The sequence below is a fragment of the Zootoca vivipara genome, chromosome 4 (assembly GCF_963506605.1).
Source record: "Zootoca vivipara chromosome 4, rZooViv1.1, whole genome shotgun sequence".
Classification (NCBI taxonomy): Eukaryota; Metazoa; Chordata; class Lepidosauria; order Squamata; family Lacertidae; genus Zootoca; species Zootoca vivipara.
This window is the reverse complement of record NC_083279.1, coordinates 87879617-87901470: the sequence shown is the minus strand read 5'-3', so window position 1 is coordinate 87901470 and position 21854 is coordinate 87879617. Positions and strand designations below refer to the sequence as shown.

At 46.0% G+C, this 21854-nt stretch overlaps 1 protein-coding gene across 5 annotated transcripts in view; it reads left to right on the top strand.

Annotated features, from left to right (window-relative positions):
- The window catches only part of FAT3 (FAT atypical cadherin 3), a 434554-nt gene that overhangs the window by 391645 nt on the left and 21055 nt on the right, over positions 1-21854 (top strand). For all 5 annotated transcript variants that reach the window (XM_035116279.2, XM_035116283.2, XM_035116282.2 and 2 more), the window contains exons 20-22: positions 9962-10096; positions 10775-10932; positions 18197-18665. In XM_035116279.2, the coding sequence (XP_034972170.2) occupies positions 9962-10096; positions 10775-10932; positions 18197-18665 (762 nt within the window). The remainder of the gene's footprint in view (positions 1-9961; positions 10097-10774; positions 10933-18196; positions 18666-21854) is intronic.

Below are 21854 nucleotides of genomic sequence, written 5' to 3'. Positions count from 1 at the left end.
GCATCCAGTTTTGAAAAGTAATTGGTGTTCCTGTTCCTGCTGGTAGGCTGTGTCTGCACATGACATAATAGCCAAATCTCTTAATAATAATATTTAGCAAAAGGCACTTCCTAGGTGTTCAGAGCGCTTTGTATAGACTGCCTTAGTAGTAATCCTCACAACAGCCTAGCAGCATGGACCAGTAGTATTGAGTTTCTCCATCTTATCGTCGCCGTGAATATTCGGGGCTGAGCTGAGATTTCGTGCAGGGAGTTTACAGCTCACCCCACTGTATTGCACCAGCTCTGACATGGCATGGCGTGCAAAGAACAGGAGCGATCTACCTTTGGGTGATGTAGCAGCCACACCAGTTTTGGCGCCATGTACCGTGTTTCTCATATTATAAGACACGTCTTATATTTATTTTTTCCTCAAAAAAACACACTATGGCTTATTTTCAAGGGATGTCTTATTTTTTTCCTCCTCCTCCTGCCGCGGCCGGCATTACTGCTGCGCCTATCACTATGTCTTATTTTCGGGGTATGGCTTATATTCCTTGAATGCTTAAAAATCCTGCTATGGCTTATTTTATGGGGATGCCTTAAAATATGAGAAACAGGGTAGATGCCGCCATCACGATAATAGCATTTGCTTACACATCAGTATGTATCCACGATGGTGGGTGGATTCTGCACTGCCCAGTTGAGCGTTAATGCATATCCAGGAAAATGGATACATGGAGTCATCACCGTGTTGCCAGGCAGCTATTTCCTTACTAGCAAAGGCGAAGTTTCCCAGAGTCGCTCCAGTTCTAGCTAGATTTCATGGCCCTGCAGCAATAACATGTTTTGACCACAGTTTATTGGCACTTTGCTATTTTAACAGCATCATTCTCTGGTTTTAGTGTGTAGTGCTCATGGACCTTTTCTGTGCCGCTTCTTCACGTTTGCCTTGTGTCCAGTTTCCTCCGTTTTCACAGTTCCAAATCATGTACCTGCGTGGAAAGCAATCTACACCATGTGCATTCATATGATCTTATTTGTAATGGTAGCCAGCGCCCAATCCATGTCAAACTGATTTAAAAAAAACTACACAACTTTCCGCAGACATCTGAAGGCAGCCCTGTATCGGGAAGTTCTTCATGTTTGACATTTTGCTGTGTTTTTGTTATGTTGGAAGACACTCAGTTGGAAGACTGGGGCAACCCAGTCAAATGGGTGGGTATAAGTAATAAACGATAATTATGATGGATCATTCAGATGAACCACTTGGTTGTTCAGTTGGTGGTGACCATAGTGATCACCACCATGGAAAAGATGTCAAAAAGACAACACCTGAATCTGCAGTTATTGTCAGGGTTGATCCCATTCCAGCACATTGTACTAGCTCAAAGATTTCAGGGACATATTTGCAACCTGCATATATTCCCATTTGATATTTGAATTTAATTTCATTTTTCAAACACATAAAAAATATATACAGCAATCAAACATAAATATGTGTAGACTGGTGGATAAACTTAAAAGCATAGCACGATAAATAAATGAGTTATACCTGGGCCTTATTTTGCCAGACCCTAACTCTGCTAAAAAGACTCCATCCCAACCAATAAAATAATTGGGTGACAGCCAGCCAAGTCCTACTCAGAGCAGACCTACTCATGTCAGTGGGTCTACTCTGAGTAGGACCACTCATTAGATATCACTGAGGTCCAGTACCGAGGGCCTTCTGGCGGTTCCCTCGTTGCGAGAAGCCAAGTTGCAGAGAACCAGGCAGAGGGCCTTCTCGGTGGTGGCGCCCGCCCTGTGGAACGCCTTCCCATCAGATGTCAAAGAGAAAAACAGCTACCAGATTTTTAGAAGGCATCTGAAGGCAGCCCTGTTTAGGGAGGCTTTTAATGTTTAATAGATTATTTTATTTCATTTTTCTGTTGGAAGCCGCCCAGAGTGGCTGGGGAAACGCAGCCAGATGGGCAGGATATGATAATAATAATAATAATAATAATAATAATAATAATAATAATAATAATAATAATTTTTTATTTATACCCCGCCCTCCCCAGTCAAAAACCGGGCTCAGGGCGGCTGACACCAACAGAATGACAATAAAACATAAAAACAATTAAAATACAGATTAAAATACAGTATTAAAATTTAAAGTGCAGCCTCATTTCAAGTAGGCCATAAATCCAAGCCATGAGGGAGGAAAACACAGGGGTCAGGCTGATTATTATTATTATTATTATTATTATTATTATTATTATTATTATTTTCTTTTATCCCAGCTTAACCTTACAGCAAACCTTGGGGTAGGTTAAGCTGAGAAATAGTGACTTGCCTACTGGGGTGTGGTGAGCTCTGTGGCCACGCAGGAATTCATAGAATCGTAGAGTTGGAAGAGACCACAAGGGCCATCCAGTCCAACCCCCTGCCAAGCAGGAAGCACCATCAAAGCATTCTTGACATATGCCTGTCAAGCCTCTGCTTAAAGACCTCCAAAGAAGGAGACTCCACCACACTCCTTGGTAGCAAATTCCACTGCCGAACAGCTCTTACTGTCAGGAAGTTCTTCCTAATGTTTAGGTGGAATCTTCTTTCTTGTAGTTTGAATCCATTGCTCCGTGTCCGCTTCTCTGGAGCAGCAGAAAACAACCTTTCACCCTCCTCTATATGACATCCTTTTATATGACATCGACCCCCTCACCTCTCCAATCCAAGATGAGGTTGAATCTACCCAGTGCACTACACTTGTTCTCCAACTATTTGTCACATTTATTCACTTCTGAAATCAGATGGATCCATCCCATCACATTAAAGAGACTTGATACATTGGCTGGCCCTCTGCTTTATATCTGTAGTCCAGAAGAACAATCCTGTTCCTCTTCCTGTTCCTGCAGGGGAGTGCCATCTATTTATTTTGGGGTTGCCTAGAGATTGTATATTTGTTGGTTCTAATTGCGGGAAGAAACAAAGAACAGCCGGGGAGGGGGGAGGATATGCTGGACTTCAGAGCAGAGACTCTAGCCTGGGCTGTAAATCCCCAAAGGTGGATAATGTCCTCGTGAGTGCTTTAGTGGCTTTTGGTCCCTGCCATTATGAAATCACCCTGAAAATGCATGTTAGCCGGGAGCAAGGCAATAAGACAAGATTTGTAGCTTGGGGCCCCTTATAATCCACAAAGGCGGACATAAAGAACCCTCTCCAGGGCTTCAATATTTTAAAAGTTTTGTGACAGCTATAAAATTCACCTACAGAAGCTTGAATAAAAAGTTGAAATGCCTGCAGTTTATCTGTCAGGACCACTCTTACAGTTTGATGGGAACGCTGGCTTGAGCTGAATAGTGGCTTTGTGCAAGGACTAGGCGGCAGCGCCAGAGCTGAAGCAACGTCACAGTACTGGCAGAACGGGATGGAGCCATCCGATGTGGCCCCCCCAGCTGCTTGGCGCAGAACACCTTTTGACGATTAAAAACAAGAAAAGAAAAGAATCGGAAGAAGCACACGATAGCACCAGCAGTTGGGGCTCCTGGCATTTACACTTAGGTGCCCTTCTCCTTTTGCCCCACAGTGCTGCGGTCGTGGCAGAGGCATGGGGTAACTGCTGATTTAATGAAACGCTAGTTCTGCGATCGCATCCTAGCACCAGCTTGTTGTGCGCAAGCTGGGACTAGCTTTCTGAAAAGGGCCGAAATGTACATCCAACCCTGCAGCAGAGCACACATTTTAGATGCAGGTTTTATTTATTACGTTCGTTTAGCACATAGAATCATAGAATCGTAGAGTTGGAAGAGACCACAAGGGCCATCCAGTCCAACCCCCTGCCAAGCAGGAAACACCATCAAAGCATTCTTGACATATGCCTGTCAAGCCTCTGCTTAAAGACCTCCAAAGAAGGAGACTCCACCACACTCCTTGGCAGCAAATTCCACTGCCGAACAGCTCTTACTGTCAGGAAGTTCTTTCTAATGTTTAGGTGGAATCTTCTTTCTTGTAGTTTGAATCCATTGCTTTGTAGTTTTGAATCCATTTTATAGCCCCCACCAATTTAGGGGAGGCCAATCAGCTGCCTAGCTAGGCAGGGTTGCTCTACAGCATGGGTTCCCAAACTTGGGTCTCCAGCTGTTTTCGGAGTACAGTTCCTATCATTGCTGACCACAGGTCCTGATAGCTAGGAATGATGGGAGTTGCAGTCCAGAAATAGCTGGAGTCCCAAGTTTGGGAAACCCTGCTCTGCCGCCTACAAGACATCACAGCCCTGGGAACAATTCTACCTTAGTGGCTCTCCACTCATCCTAAAGTTCGTGGTTCCAGCCCTGGTAGCTCCTGCCAAAGGGTACGTCTGCCGCTGGGCAGCTGATAAATGGATCTGTTTCGTGTCGACTCAGTTCAGCAACCTAAATGCCACTTGCTTCCTTAGATAATCGGGAGGCTCATCACAAAAGTGTCGGAAAATAGCCACCTTGAGCATCTCAACCAACTACAGAAACCTTTTTTTTTCCCAGTCACATGCCTTTGTGAAATACCCACGTGCATCTCTGACTGATTGAGGGTTTATGACCCATTTGTAGTTCAGCCAAAGCATCGGTGAGTTTCTTTGGGGTGCTTTTTGGCTAGCGTTGTGGTTCACTTGGGGTCTTGCTACTGTAGGATCTGAAGGCCTCTGCCATCACAGAGATTACCTGAGACAGTTTGCCTGCGCACCTGTCAGTTTATATGAACTTTATAGCTCAGGCCCACACACCTTGTGCCTCATCAAACAGAACACAGCCCGTGAGCCGTGAGTGAAAGCCCAGCAAGAGTTTGACATCGCACACCCACACGCTGCTGTCTGTGCTGCCTGCCTAGGCCCGGAATGCCCCGGCGCATGGTTGGTGAGCTGTGTTTGGCTTGCTAGGTCATGCAGGCCTGTCGCATTAAATTATAAGCTTCTTCCCACATGTCTCTGGGCTTCATGGGGAGTTTATCCTGCCTGGAGTGGGAATCGGCTGAAACATGGCAAAGATTGATTACAAGTCAGTATATTGATTTTATTGCTTGGTGTCAGAGATTTCACTGGAGGTTAAAAGGTTGTGAAAACATGCAGTGCCTTGTTCCACACTCTCAGCAGGGTTGTCTTCCAACAAGCTTATGTATATTCATGAGTCCTGCAGCTTTTTTGCCCAAGTGACTTGTCTATCTGTCAGCCGCGGAGAGGCTTGTTGAAAATTATCGCCTGACATGACATAAAATTTAATTGTGTTCTGAGGACAAATAACCTGTGCATACAGATCTCTGCGCAAGTGCCTAGGCGATGCATGGATACATTGAAAGAGCCAGTGGAATCGGATGGACAATTGGGAACTCCAGAAGATATTATTTCAACTGCTCTGCAATTTTTAGCAGGGCCTTACATCACTGCAGCCAAGTTATCCACGCATTTTAAAATACACATTAAAACAAACCAAAATAGTGAGAGTAAGGATTTCCTCCAGCCCTGAAAGAGAACCCATGGTTTTTAACCATGTGCTGCTGGTGGTGTTTGAAAGAAGCAAGCAGGATAGGAAGAAAAGAACCTTGAAATGAGAATGTGAAATAACAGGATAAAATGATTCCATGACTGCCGTGATATGTGCTCAAGGTGTGAAAAGCTTCACCTGCTGATTTTTTGCAACTCAAGCCGGTTTGAATTTATTTATTGCGGTCAGAGACCAGCTTGTGAAACACAAATGGAACTACAATCCTAAAAGTAAAACAAATATTTAAAACAATATACAGTGGTACCTCTACTTACGAATTTAATGCGTTCCGAATGTACATTTGTAAGTCGAAAAAAATTGTAAGTCGAATCCCATAGGAATGCATTAGGAGAAAAAATTCGTAAGTAGAAGCAACCCTATCTAAAAATTCGTAAGTAGAAAAAATCCTATCTAAACCGCATCCAAGATGGCGGACAGAGCTCCATTCGTAAGTAGAAACATTCGTAAGTAGAGGTACAGGACTGAATTTTAAGTTTAAAAATGTGGTAGGCATATAAACACATTAAAACTTTTAGATAGACTACCATAGATAAATGACCCTGAGTCACCCGTACATCCGATTTTGGGAATTTTCTTAACAAAATAGTTTGAATGGGGGGGGGGGAGGTCTGCGCCTACAGATCTGTGTGCAGAATCTGGCGACTGTCCGGGTCGTCTTGTGATCTTAGCCTAACAGAAGAAGATTGAATTTTTGCTTTACTGGGAGGTCAGCAAGCCTCATCAATGGTTTCTCTACGTGCCTCGTTGTAAAAGGGACATCTAAAAAATATGTGTTCAGAGCTTCCTATATCCCCCAATGGGCAAGCACAAAGTCTCTGGGCATATGGGACTTTTTTAAAGGATCCTTCCAAGACTCCCGAGGCTTGAGGCAAATTAATCTACTGTAGGTGTTAAAGCAGGGAAGAGGAGAGCTCAGCTGGTTTAGGCATGTCCTTTTGCTGAAGTTCTAGGTCTGCCCTGGAGGTTCAGGGCACGGGAGTAGAAGGCCACTCGGCGCTGGATGATACCCGTCGCCAAATCTGGTGCTGTCTCTGCCTCGTTATCTGACATCAACACAGGGCATCTGCGTGTAAAAGTCAATGTGCATAGGCTCGCTTCAAGCAGCGACTTCCCCAGGTTTTGTTTACCAAAAGCAGTGTGCTGTCCATTCCCATGTGTCTTAAGAGTTTTGCCCAAATAAGCTCTGTTCATTATGCCCGTGGGATAATGGGCACTTATGGGATAGATCTGTGGGTTTATCTGGTTTGATCCAGCTCACTGCTTGCTGCCTTACCTGTTCTTTGATTGGATTTGGTGGCAGGGAAAACGGGTCAGCATAGATTGCAAAAAGGAGATATTATTTATTTAAATTGGATCTAAAAATTCTTTGGGTCACTTGGGACTGTCAAACCCTCAACACACCTCAGAAAACCTTACTTACTCCGTGCCTGCTGACTTGGGTGCCTCCTTGACAAGCCGGTTTAACAGCAGGTGTGGAGAACCCGTGGCCCTCCGGATGCCGTGGGTTCCAACACCCATCAGCCCCAGCTGGATGGCCAGCGGTGAAGGATGATGGGAGTTGTAGTCTAGAAACACCTGAATGGCCACAGGTTGCCTCCCCCTGTGCTGTAGACACAGGAGCAGCCTGGCAATCCTACCTGCCACCAGCACCCCCTGAGCCAAATAGGGTCTCCTGAACTGGTGATATTTGGCCCCACAATGGCCAACTCCAAACGCAAAAGAGGGGTGAAGATATTATTGGGGGCAATGGAAGGTGAATATATACTCCATGGGAGGGGACAGGATGTTGGGGCATTTTCCATTTCAGATTCATCCTCTGGCCGGACAGCTTGCTTGTCAAGGCATTTTTGTTGTTAGCATGCAAGCCTAAGTAATGTGAAGGTGCCCTACACAGTGCTGTGAACTTAAGACCAAGCCTGGTATAAGATTTTCCATTGTGGCTCGTATATTCCCATATTGCGCTCAGCACTGTGCATTGTTTGTAAGAATTCCCACGCATCGTTTTGCACGGCGGTGGCAAGGCAGGGCCCTTCAAGCTGTTTTATTCCTTCAAGACCTAGCAAGCAAATATTTGACAAAGTGAGAGGAGCGCCCGTAAAGATTAAATTGACCGCAATGCACTGTAGATCAAGCGCAGGCATTTACGGTCGCTGCCGTATTCGTAGGCAGGCTGTGTCCACTTAGAAACCTACAGTAATAATTTTTCTGTTTCCAGGAAAAGACCTACGATGCGAAGTAATTGGAGCTATGCCTCGAGCAACCCCATGCTTCCCTTGTAGTGAAGTGCGTTAGGGACTCACTGTCTGTGATAACTACAAGGAGTGTTTGCCCCCATACAAGTCCACTGTGTCCTTTACTGTATACTCTGTAAATAAGACTTGGGAGCCAAATAAATGAGATGGTCAGAGAATGCTGATTTGACTGAGACTAACAGAGATTGCTTTAATCGCAACAGGAAGGAGTTGTTCCTCCTGACTTTGTTTTAGGATACCACACATGCACATACCATGTTTAGATATTATAGACAGATAAACAGACAGACAGACACATTTAACTGTGGATCAAGCTATGATTAGAAGGAGAATTGAAGCCAAAATTTTGCAGGAGAACATGGTCGTTTTGAAAACAGAACTTTCAAGGTTGCACAGTGCCCTCCACACATACTTTTGTGCTGTTTTTCTTATTTTACAGCCTTGATCAGCTAATGGTTCAGAGCCTTTTCTCCTCAAAATTCCACATTCTTGCCAACCACGTGGTATCAGTGTTCACATAGCCAACCTGTTGATATAATGCTTCCATCTTATCAATCATATTTGGCTTCGTGACATTGCCCCATAGCTTCAGACTCAGCTGAATGGCAACGCCAGTTCAGAGTGAGGGCAATAAATAATTGCTGTCACTCAAAATTAGTGGGGGTTTTTTTTTGGGGGGGGAACCACAATGCAGACACTTGCCCCTGGCACAATCCTCCATGAAAGATCTCTGAAAGGAACCATATTTTTTGGGAGTCGAAAGTATTTGCAAAAAAATGTCCTTCCATTTGGGCGCAGTTTTGGATAGAATGAGATTTGCAAGCTGTGTTTTCAGATGGCCATGATTAGCAAAAACACTGGTAAAAGCACAACACTGCGTTGTGAGCTGAGAGATAATAGCTCAGCAGTCGTCCTGTATCACGTGGGGCCTGTTGATCTCATATAACAGGAAGTACTGGTGATGTGGCATGTAAACAGGAACAGGAACAGGAACCGTCTGTGTACTGTTGTAAACTTTCTGATATATGGGATTGTCTGTAAGCAATGTGTCTGTTGCTATGCTGTTTGTCGGAGCTGCAGCATCATGGAGTTAAATTCTCCTGGGTGGAGCTGTCTTAAAGTTTAAATAAATCTTATTTGTTTTAATGAACAAGGGAGTGAAAATGATTTATTTCACGAGCACTGAAAGCTGGAAAGTTTCCGCTGCTACAAGCTGCGTTTGAACTGTTATCTAAACTTCAGAAGGACGTTTAGAAACCAGGCTTGACTTTCGTGAAGGAAGCGTGCAAGGCAAGGAGTTTTTGCTACGCTGCTACAACTCTGCTAATAATGATTAGCAAAAACACTGGTAAAAGCACAACACTGCGTCATGGATGGTTCCAAAGAGGGAAGGACATAGAAATTCATCCAGAAGAGAGGAGGAAGGAGGGAAAAGTTGCTCACAAGGCTGAAGAGGTGGAGTATGTGATCCCACAGGCATGCATCTCAGGGATGCTCCTGTTTCAAGATTTATTGCAAGAGTTGGATTAGCTAACATCCAAGGTCCCGTCTGTAATAAGTGGACCCTAAGACCCTGAATCCCACTCCTTAAAATAAAATCTAAACAAAACTGGTGAAGCAGTAAAGAGTTTATTTAGTGCAATACATTCTTTCAAGATCGGGTGTCCAAAGTAGGCACACCCCAGCTTTGGCAAAGCATAAGCTTATACTCCCTATACCTGAAGCGCAGGTTCCCTCCCTTGTCTCCCTATTGGCTGGGTACTACAAGGTTTACAGCCTATCAGAACTGCCTAATTTCCCTACTATCATTCCCACCCCTGTTTACATCTCCCATTACTCTGATTTCAGAGCCCCTCTAGCCTTATTTATTATTTCCCTTATTTGGTCTATATTCCTATGCAGTTACTTGCTAAGCACATCTTGACCACAAGTTCTAAACATCTCCAGTTATGAGAAGTGAGTTGACCTAGACTGCAGGTGTCTGTCGATAACTGTTATGACCTCCTAATGACCACACACTCTAGTTATCAGATGCAAATCAATCTGAACTGCTAATCTCTGTCTAGCTTGTTGCATTTGTGGTTTATGTGAAAAAGCAGCACCCTCATTCCTCATACCATCTAACTCTTAAAATTCTGTAATTCCTCCAAAGAAGGTTTTTACTTTATGTGATGGATAACGTAGCAGTGTCTGTTTTCTTCTCGATTTGCAACAGGAGGATTGTGTCCAGGCTCTAGTGATCCCTGCACAGAGAAACCCTGTCCTGGAGATATGCAATGTGTGGGCTATGAGATCAACCGGAGGCCATTCATCTGCCAGTGCCCTCCTGGAAAGCTCGGGGAGTGCTCAGGTACACACTCTGTTCTGTCGCATCACCCAAACCATCTTGGTTATTCATTGTAGAAGTTCAATGTGGGTGAAAAGAGGGTTGGGGCAGCACTGCGCTTTACTGCTTTTCTAAGCTGACTCTTGAGTCAGCCAGACTTTGCAAATGCAGTGTTTTTGCTGGGCCTGATGGGAGTTTTAGTCCAAATCCATTTGGAGGGCGCCAGGTTGACAAAAGTCCATCAGAACACATGGCTGGTAGGCTGTATTTAGCTTGGTGGAACACAAGTTGTACAGGGCTTCCCCCATGTACCACGAGCGCAGCAACAGCGCTAAAATAATAATAATAAAATGTTATCTGGTTTGTTCACTACAAATAGACCCGATCGCATTTTATGCATGGTAGTAATTCCTATCAAGAAACAACATTTCCCCCCTTATTAGTGAATTAATCTTCCTTAACGTAAGGTGCGTGTACAAGAGGGACAAGTTTTTAATCTGTCAGAAGATGGGCTCTTCTTTTTAAAAAAAGATTCTCCCTTATCAGCCTTGTTAACCGTGCATCTTCCTTAATTAACTTTTTTTTTCCCTTTGGCAAGCTGTAGGATAATCTCCCAAGTCTTATTTCAAAATGTAAAAAGTGTGTGTGTGTGTGTGTGTATAGTCTCTCTTTTTTGCCACTTCTCCAAATGGTTTATTTCAGGACACACTTCCCTTAGCTTTGCTGGGAATAGTTACATCAAATACCGGGTTTCTGAAAATAGCAAGAAGGAGGAATTCAAGTTGGCGCTGCGTCTGCGGACTCTGCAAAGCAACGGGATTATAATGTACACCAGAGCAAATCCCTGTATAATTCTGAAGGTAATTAAAATAAGTTTATCTTTCCCCGCAGTTATTTTTCTTGATTATACGCTTCCCTCTCTTTTGGGCTCCCACTGCTGGGAATGCTGCTCCCATTTTTAGCTGTGGATGCAGAAACTTCGGCGCTCTTGGGGCTTTTCTTTCTTTAGGATAATGAGGAACGAAACCGCAGCTTCAGCAACAACGAGGGAACTGTCTCATTGTTTCTGATAGTCATGTTTCTATTGAGGGGGAAATGCTCCTGGGGGTGTAATAGGCTGTAGCAAGCCCAGGCAACTTATTCCAGCAATGACTGTCAAATCTGCCCTTAGTTACACAGGAAGCTGCCTTTATACCAAGTCGCACCATTGGTTGACCTTGGTCAGTATTGTCCACACTTTTCAAGGATTGACAGAAGACCTGGGGATTGAACCTGGGACCCTATACAAGGCAACCAGATACCCTACCACTGAGCTACATTCCTTCCCCGAGGTTTGATCACCTATGGCAGCAGTTCCTTATTTGCTAAGCACTATGGATCCCCTGCTTTTCAAAAGCCAAAGCCAACTTTTGAAAAGGTTGATATCTCTGCTGTACTTTTTGTTGTGCAAATGGTGCCACCATACCCTCCAACATGTCCCAGCGCAAAAACGGGGGCGCATGTATTCTGGGCCCGCTCAAGAGTGAGTGATAAAACCATAGAATTGCAAAGGACCCCATGAATCCTCTATTCCAACTCCCTGCAGTGTGCCCATATGCGGATCAAACCCACAACCTTGGCTTTATCAACACCATGCTCAAACTAACTGAGCTCACATGACCCACGTGAGAGCAGAGCCCAAAAAAACTGGATGCCCTGGACAGTAGACGGGAACCAGGCAGAGGGCCTTCTCAGAAGTGGTGCCCACCCTGTGGAACACCCATCAAATGTCAAGGAAATAAACAGCTATTTTAAGTTTTAGAAGACATCTGAAGGCAGCCCTGTACAGTCGTACGTTGCATCTCGAACACCTTGTGGTTCCCAAACAAATCAGTTCCCGAACAATCAAAACCCGAAAGTGAGTGTTCCGGTTTTCGAACGGTTTTCAGAAGCCGAACGTCCAGTGCAGCTTCCGATTGGCTGCAGGAGCTTCCTGCAGCCAATCAGAAGCTGCGGTCTGGTTTTCGAACGTTATGGAAGTCGAACGGACTTCCAGAACGGATTCTGTTCGACTTCCAAGGTACATCTGTATAGGGAAGCTTTTAAAGTTTGATGTCTTAATGTGTTATTAATATTTTGTCAGGAGCCGCCCACAGTGGCTGGCCCAACGCAGTCAGGTGGGCAGCTTGTAAATAATAAAATCATCATCATTCCTGCTAAAATAATAACAACAATGGTGTTGGGGAACTGCAAGGAGGTGGCTGCAAGGAAAAGAGCATTTCACTCCTTTTTGCTATTAAAGTCAGAATTCCCACCTCCCTTTTTCCATGTGATCAGACCAGTCCCATTTTCCTGCATATGGATTAGTTGCAGTTAATCTAGTTCAGTGAAATGCCTCTCCCTTCTGCCCCAGTTTTTCTACCTAAAAAGCATGGTGGAGCAATTCTGAGAGCCCGTTTGCACAGAGCTTCAGAACTCTGGATCTTCATCCGACAGTGCAGGGCTAGCAGAACCTGTGTTTTCATGTGGGAGCCAGAATGCATGAAAAAAATCTTTGTTTCTCTGTCCTTGGCATCAGAGGCACTGGGTAATGTATATGTGGCCTCGCCGAGTAAAATTCAATACTGAAAATTGTGAGGCTGCCATACGTTACCCCCGTGAAGAGTCGCCTGAAACTCCCATTGCTTCAGCTACAAGAAGCCTTGGACGTGATCCCAGGTGCGGCAGGAGCTGGAGAAAGTAATATTTTAATTAAACCTAACATTTCACCCAAATGAACCTGAAATGCAATCCCGCTAACTAAATATTCCCCTGGATGGATGGGCAGACACCGTTTTGTATTCATGAGCTGTGACTGCAGATGGACTTTGCAAGTCTAGGGAGGTCCCAAAAGGACCGTTTGATGGTTTCATTGCCTGTGTTGATATGCAGAAATGGATGACATCCAAGCACCTTATCCAGGCTAATATTCTAAAATGATATACGATGCCCATTCATCTCGCTTTGCTTATTTGGGGAAGCCGTTCAAGCGTGCCAATTTGTATATCCCCTTAGTGGTTGCTTCATACTCTCCTGCTTGGTCAGGATAATGAGGTTTTATGTGGATGCACATCTAGGTATATCAGGGGAGGGGAATTTTCCCCAGCTTTCTGGTGCCCATATATCTGTAGTAGCTATCGCCCCAGCAGCTGCAGCCAGACATACCACCCCCTCCGTCTAGGCAGCCAAGACATATTGCTACATTTCAAGGGCATATTCTAGTCAGGTTGAATCTCTCGAGGAAAGCAGGTGAGTGGCGTGATGTCATGGACTGGCTGGATGCAGAGGAGTGGTGGTGGGACGATGATGAGGGGTCAGAAGGAAAAGACTGGGACGAAGAGGAGTCAGAAGCTGAAGAGGTAACAGGGTTTAGTGAGCAGGAAGAGGCTGGGGCAGAGAGCAGCCCAGACTCAGAAGCAGAAGAGGCTGGAGAGGAGGGGGAGGGCCAAGAGACAGAGATGAGACATGCACCTCAGCATAGTCTCAGATTGCTTGGGAAGGACCCAGAGGAGGAGGAGGCTTAGGCAACTGTGGGAAGGCGGGGGCCTTTAGCCCCCCCACAACTGCCTCATTGGGGCAAGTTCTGCCATGAAGAGTTGCTATGCTCACTAGGCCTGTGGGCTTTTTAAAATAAAAAGTTAACTTCACTTACGGTGAGTGAGTTATTACTGACCTTTAAGCAGAGGCTTGACAGCCATATGTCAAGAATGCTTTGATGGTGTTTCCCGCTTGGCAGGGGGTTGGACTGGATGGCCCTTGTGGTCTCTTCCAACTCTATGATTCTATGTTTCTATGATTCTACCTGCTTCTGGCACCTAGGCATCCTGGGCAGAGTCTCAAGGGCCATATAAAGAGGCCCTGAGGGCCATATTTGGCCCCCAGGTTTGTGGTTCCCCACCCCTGGTGCTTATATAGTGCTTGCCCCACCTCTTAGTCCTCAACCCCCCCCCCCCAGAAAAAAAATTATATGGACCCAGAACAGTGCAACAAACAGAAAGTGGGGATTCCTAGATATTTATTTGCAAGAGTAGTTGAGACAGCAAATACACCAGGCAACAAACAGTGGAAGAACGGCAAAAAAGGAGGGAGAATGCTGGTAGGTATTGCTGTCTCCAAGTAGCCTCTCAGAATTCTCTAGCCTATTGGTTTGGAGTGACCACTTCACAAAATTTATCCAGGGAAAGGAGAAATTCTCAAGAGTGTGGCACTCCATTAGCAGCAGCAGTAGCACAGCTTCTTCTTTTTTATCCTCTAAGGTGTTTGGGTGTTTGCAGGTTGTGTTGCAGGCAGTTGTGTGAGTACCAGTTGCTGAGAACCGCAGCGGCTGAAAACCAGTTGCTGATAATCACTGCAGGATCTGGGTTCTATTTAAAGACTTCCCCTAGGCATCTAGTTGGTCACTGTGAGAACAGGATCCTGGACTAGATAGGCTTTTGTTCTGATCTAGCTAAGCTCTTCTTACTCGCTTGCGTTCTTAAATGGCTCTCTTGCAACTGTGGCTAGGGACAATGGCGGTGTTGAGACGGGAATGATACTGCTTTTGGCACCTGTGGTATTTCCTTCCCACTCTTTTTTCTAATGAAACCTTCATTGCAAGGTAAGGTAAAGGTAAAGGGACCCCTGACCGTTAGGTGCAGTCGCGGACGACTCTGGGGTTGCTGCGCTCATCACGCTTTATTGGCCGAGGAGCCGGCGTACAGCTTCCAGGTCATGTGGCCAGCATGACTAAGCCGCTTCTGGCGAAACCAGAGCAGCGCACAGAAACATCGTTTACCGTCCCGCCGGAGTGGTATCTATTTATCTACTTGCACTTTGACACACTTTCAAACTGCTAGGTTGGCAGGAGCAGGGACTGAGCAACGGGAGCTCACCCCGTTGCGGGGATTCGAACCGCCGACCTTCTGATCGGCAAGCCCTAGGGTCTGTGGTTTAACTCAAACCCTGCAAGCCTGCTTGAAGGGAGGCAGCACCACCATCACAGGAAACAGGGTCTCTCCCGTATTGCCTTTGCTGCTCTTAAGGACCATAAACTGTTTCCAGGCTGCAAGTTGCATCAGCAGACAGCTATCCTGGCCAGGAACGGTGGTGTCCTCAGCGCTGCCGTCCACCCTTGAACCTGCCACAGGCTTTTCTCATTCTTCTTATTTATGAACCACTTAAAAATTCTATTTTGTACTGCATGAAGGATGAAATAGGCAGAATGGCTGCCAGAACGGTTTACAATCTAGCAGATGTGGCATAAAAGGGATGGGATGGTAAGGGAAGAAGAGGACATGAAAACACAGAGGGTTCTGGTAGATTTGCATAATGGCCAGGTGGAAAGGCAGCTGATGTGCTTCTTCGCGTACAGGTTGCAATCTGTTCCCTCGGCATTCAGCAAAGCCTCAAGTCCCTCTTTGTCTGCTTGCTTTTGGGTTTGTCCTCGGCTGCCAGCTGTGTGGGAGTATCACATATGTAGGTTCAACCTCATTTTTCCTCTCCTAAGACAGAACCTGAGGTCTGCTTGAAATGCTTATTGGGCAGGTGCTGCAAATTCTGTGATGGAGGAGAAAGGGCATGCCCACCCCCACTTCTGCCATGCTCTTGAGATATGCTCTTTGCACCCACAAAACCTTTTAGTCTCCTCCACACACACAGTACCCTTGGTCACAAGGTGATGAGAGCAATTGCCTTTTTCTCCCTTGAGAAGTGCATAGACCTGAAAAAGGAAATTGGAAAAAAGCAACACTCTATCCCACTTCCTTTTTCACCTCTATCTGCCCATCAAAGGTTTGGGTTAATTCTACTAGATGTGACCCATTGGGAAAGCGACATACACTGTGTACCTTTCCTTTTACAGTGGTACCTCGGTTTATGAACACAATTGGTTCCGGAAGTCTGTTCATAAACTGAAGCGTTCATAAACTGAAGCGAACTTTCCCATTGAAAGTAATGGAAAGTGGATTAATCTGCTCCAGACGGGTCCGCGGAGTACTCAACCTGAAGCGTACTTAACCCAAAGCATGGGCGTAATTGGTTCCGGAAGTCTGTTCATAAACTGAAGCGTTCATAAACTGAAGCGAACTTTCCCATTGAAAGTAATGGAAAGTGAATTAATCCGTTCCAGACACTTATTGGACCAGTGCTGCATGGCAGCCCATATACACTGTTCTTCTCCAAATCGAAAATTCGTAAACCGAGGTGTTCGTAAACTGAGGTTCCACTGTAATGTCTTTACAGTGGGGTGCTGAACCAGGAGTGGGTGGAGGTGAACTCACAGCACTCAGTCACAAATCCAAATGGGCCCATGAGCTTAAAAGGGTGGGCATACATGACACATTGCAAGCTGCTCCATACAAAATCCTAAACACACTGTCAAAAAGGGGAAGAAATGACAACAGAAATGGTACCACTGTGTACCATTTCTGTTGTCATTTCTTCCCTTTTTTTTGACAGTGTATATGGGCTGCCATGAGGACCCCGTCACTCATGTGACGTTACATATGTGGTGGAAAGGAGGGAAGCATAGCTGGTCCTCTTCCACACAGATTGCAGCCCCGGTCCAGTAAGTGTCCGAACCGGGCTTGTACATCTCTTTCTTTCTTGTTCGTTGTGACTACAAATGGGTTACAACTAGATATGTCACTGAATTATGGCACACTTGGCCCCAGATATCATAGCCTAGGCTAGTAATTCTCACCCCAAAGAAGAGATGAGCATTGGAGTTCTTCTCCAAATCGAATTAAAATTCAAGCTGCAAAAGAATCCTTGGCTTATCATAACCCCACTCTCCAAGCTCAAACCCCCTGAAGCAAAACTTTTGCAGAGCCAGGAGAAGGACTGCCTAGTCCACCCTTGGCCTTGCAAAAGCTGTCAGTTGAGGGCAAGGGATCTAGGAGGAACTGGACCCATTTCCCAACTTGTGTGGTGGGACGGGACGTGTGGGACAGGGACAGCTAAGGTTGTTTCTCAGCCAGTCCATGTGTGGCTTGCGCATCACTAGTCACAAGCCATTTGGTTAGGTCATTTTTAGAATGTTTGCCAGCTGCTGCTTCCTGCTGTCATTGCAATATTGCAGTCTATTCACAATGTAATGCAATGTTCTGTAAACAGGCAGAGGCCAGCTCTGGTTATTCTGGTTATTAGCAGAGTGAGAAGAAGCAATATGAGTGACTGAGAGGGACACTAGAAAGTTGTAGCAGGAAGGCTGGAAGCAAGGGGGGGGGAACCCATGTTCTAAGAGCAATAGGGTTTGCCCTGTTGTATAGAGGCAAAGATTAGTCAGATAGCAGAGACACGCAGACAAAGGCAAAGGGGCGGTGAAGGCTTCTTCAGCTCAGGAAGTGCAGAGATGGTGTTATAAAGTCAACTGCTAAAAATAAATTGTCATGGCAATGGAGTCTTCAACGGTAGCTAGTCCTGCACCGATCAGTACATGCGAATATATCCCTAAGCAACCTAACACAGAGAAGTTGCTGGTGTAGAATCCCTATGCAGCCCACACACACACACACACACACACACACACACACACACACACACGTGGGGGTTACGTTCCAGGCCCTCACACGCATAAGTGAAATTGCATAAAGTGGAGAGAACCCTTTAAACGCCCTCTCTGCCGCTCTCTCTCCAATCAATACAAAAAAGTACTGTATCCAAAAATATCCACAACTAGAATTGAAGCTCTGGGGCCGGCAGGAGGCTGGATGACGTGTGGGAAAGTGACTGTTGCTGCTGCACTACCCCACACGTCAGCTGTTAGGCTGAGCAACGTAAAAAAAAAAAGGCCCGCTGCACCTCCAGTCTGTTTGGGGCTTCCTCCACCCTCACTGACATCCTCTTTGGGCTCCAGGGAGGGTCTCCTCGCCCTCCAGCGCTCTCTCTCACCATTTCCAGGTGTGAACCTATTTATTTATTTCCCAGCAACACATATGTAAGTGTGGATGCCTGTACTTTGCAGGTATAAGCTCACTTAAATGTAACCACCATCCTGCTGTGATCAGTAACAGCAGAATGTTTGTGCACACTGCTGGTGCTGACCACATTGCATTACGGAACAAATCTAAGGGCTTGTGGTGCCGCGGCAAGCTTCATTGTCCTGACATTTCCGCTTTCCCGTTGCAGATTGTGGATGGCAAACTGTGGTTCCAGTTGGACTGCGGAACCGGCCCGGGCATCTTGGGGATTTCCGGCAGGGCTGTTAATGATGGGAGCTGGCACTCGGTCTTCCTGGAGCTGAACCGGAATTTCACCAGCCTGTCGCTCGACGACAGCTATGTGGAGCGCCGCAAAGCCCCGCTCTACTTCCAGACGCTCAGCACCGACAGCTCAGTTTACTTCGGCGCCCAGGTGCAAGTGGACAATGTCCGGAGCCTGACGGACAAGAGGGCGACGCAGGTCTCGAGCGGCTTCCAGGGCTGCTTGGACTCCGTCGTCCTCAACAACAACGAGCTGCCGCTGCAGAACAAGCGCAGCAGCTTTGCAGAGGTGGTCGGCCTGACCGAGCTGAAGCTGGGCTGTGTGCTGTATCCGGACGCCTGCGAGAGGAGCCCGTGCCAGAATGGAGGGACTTGTCTGAGTGTGCCATCTGGTGGTGAATATCTTGCATTCAGCCTTACATTTCCAGAGGTGGCAGGGAGGGAGATTAGTTGAGCTTTAAGTTTCTCATGCCAGCAGTCACTGTTTGGGGGGTGTTGAAAGAGAGAGAGAGGTTTTTGTTGAACTAAGGAATGGGTTGGAAACAGCCTCTGCTTCCTTCTTGGCACAGAACTACCAGCTTAATAATCTGCCTCGTTTCAATTAGCAACATCTTGCTGCATCCCTTCCGGCTCTGATCAATAGCATTCTCGGGTCGTTTGGCCATTATGGCAGACTGTGTGGAAGCATTTCCGGAGCCAAGTAGGCTGGGTCACAACTTAAGTTTGTGGCAGCAAAGGAGGCCTTCGTAAGAATGAATACATCCAAATGGAAGTGCCATATATAGCTGTTGCAAACATACAGTGGACCCTCGGGTTACATACCTCTCTGGGTTACGAAAGCGGCAAACCTGGAAGTGTTTTTCCAGGTTTCACCGCATGCGCATAAGTGCTCTGCGCGCCCTGCACATGCACAGAAGTGTTCTATCCCACCATGTGCGTGCGCAGAAGCGGCGCCTCTGGTTACAGAGGGTCCACTGTATCCTGGAAGAAGTGGAGGTATGTGTACAATTCTTACAAATGACCTTCTTCTGCCTGGCTGCTGTTTGCGGGTCACTTTAAATGTGAACTGGTCCATAGAACCATGACCTCAGACCCAATAGCTCCCTTGTCCTAATCAAAAACATCGCTGAGATAGGATTGCCCCACATATAGAGATAAAGAGCTAAGCATCAAATAGCTCTTCACACAAACTTGCTCTTGATCCCTTTGGGGATTTGGTTAATCACTAAAATAATATATACGTACATTGCTGTGATTAACAAAACAGATATTTATATGGCAAAACGTTTCCATTTCCACCTTCGTCAGCTGCTCTGATTAAAAAAAGAAACACACACACACTGATGAAGGCGGAAATGTTTCACCACAAAAATAAAATCCCTGTTTTGTTAATCACAGAAATATATACACACACACCTACCTACATGCATACATATGCTTATTGCTTCTTTGTCTGAGAATGCCTTCTGAGCTTCTGAGATTCCTGCATTGCAGGGGGTTGGACTAGAAGACCCTCGGGGTCCCTTCCAACTCAGCAATTCCATGATTCTTGCTTTGGGTTGCAGTGCAAGTCCAAGCACTCAGGATTCCACTGTGCTGATGCATCCTCGTGCGAGCCTAAGGTGTGTCTGCAGGCGCACAGCAACAGATGCATCTATTTCGCATTCCCAGTTTGTCATCTGCCGCAATATCACAAAGAGAAACTTGTGTAGCTAAGATTCACAAGCTGGATGTGCAACTGAACGTTGCTCATCTCGCTTATACACCTGGGACCTGCAACAAAACATGGCTGCCTATCCTCCTCTCTAAGAGGAGAGTGCTCCTCTTCAGGGTTCCAGGCAGCCAACAGTGCTGTCCTGCAGGATATGAGTAAGATGCAGGGAACTGAAGCGGGCAATCACTCCCCAATTCCCCACCATTTTTTCTCCTCCAACTTCTACTCAACATTACATGGCTATTGAACATACACAGCCCTCATTCAGCTACTGGGGAAGGAGGAGTTTCCCCCTTAGTTTTTTGCCTTACGTTTGCTTTTCTACCGTTGCAAATTTCGGGGTTCCCTTGATGCCTGTCTCTTCCTTCTCAGTGGTCTCATATCAGCTCCAAGTCTGTTGGCACTCACCACTTGGGTTCCCTATTAGAAGGAGTTGCTCTGCAGATGTTACAACAGCAATGCTATGCCTAGACATGGGGCACACAAAATATGCAATTTGTTTGCAATGTCCAGACTGGCTCTGAGTCTTGGCCCGCGAGAGGGCATTCGCGTCCTGAACCACCCAGGAACTGAATTTGAATTTCCCATCACTCGCATTTCCCCTTCCATCAGTCAATTGACCTGTCCAGGGGCCCTTCTCAAACTGTTGCTGTACACAGGACACTTTTCCCACACAGGGATGCAGGAAACCATAGAATCACAGAGTTGAGAGGGACCCTGCCATGCAGGAATATGCAGCTGCCCCTTATTGGGGATCGAACCTGCAACCTTGGTATCATCAGCACCACGCTCCAACCAACTGAGCTATCATATACTATAGAGGTTCAGGGGACACTTCAACATTGCCAGGACACTGCTCAGTAGCCGTCCTGCATGACCCTGATTCCCAATCTCACTAGTTCTTCCCTGTTTGGTTGATAAAATCCCTCTGCACTACAAATATTAACACTGACTCCTTTCTCATTTGCTTTGGTTTAGCAGGGACTGAGCTTGAGGGCACGTCAGCTGAACTGAAGATAGTGCCCAGAGAGCTGAAAGGTAGTGAATGTAAAAGCTTTAGCACATTAAACAAGTAAAGGCAGCAGGCTTGGAATTTAATATGAGGCATCAGGGCGCATGTTGGGGCTAACTTGTATGTTTAACGGCTCTTTATCTGCAAATAGGAGGTTGAGGAAAGAGAGCACGTAGCAGGACCCAGCAAGGAAAGAAGGGTAATAATTCAAAAGATGTAGAAGCTTTCAAGAAAATTGCTAAACAAGATTATTTACGTCCCTGGGGAGTGAGGATAAAATAAAATGCCTAACTTTAACTTGGACGGCGTATAATAAATTAGGTCAAGCATTCACCGCATGAATAAACTAAGTAAAAGGAGGAAACCAGGCTCCTCTTCCTATTGATTTCGCTGGAGTCTATTTACACGACCAGTCAGCAAATAGCGTGATGTGCAAATTGAAACCTTTCTAACAAATCACTTTAGGATAATTTCCCCCTTCTGTCCTCCCCCCAGGCAGAGTTAGATATTTCAAATTTACATTGGCTGCTGGGAGGGGAAAGGGCTGCATGAATACATCTCCAAATGATGGGTTCATTTTATTAGGAGAGGCATATAAACAGCTCTGCGGTGGAATGGCTTGCCTCTCCATTCTCTGCTCCAAAGCTACTTAGGCTTCCATGCGTTCCTTGTTGCTGCTGCTGCCGCTGGAAAGCGAGCACCCTGGGGGGATATTTCTGCATGCAGGCTCTCTCTCTTTTTCTCTCGTTAGGAAATCTATTTGCTCAGGGGTTTTTTTCCCCACTGTCTCAGCAGTATATGTAAATAAAGGATTGTTATGGTGCCATAATTCTAAAGCAATGGGCCCTAACTGTGCGC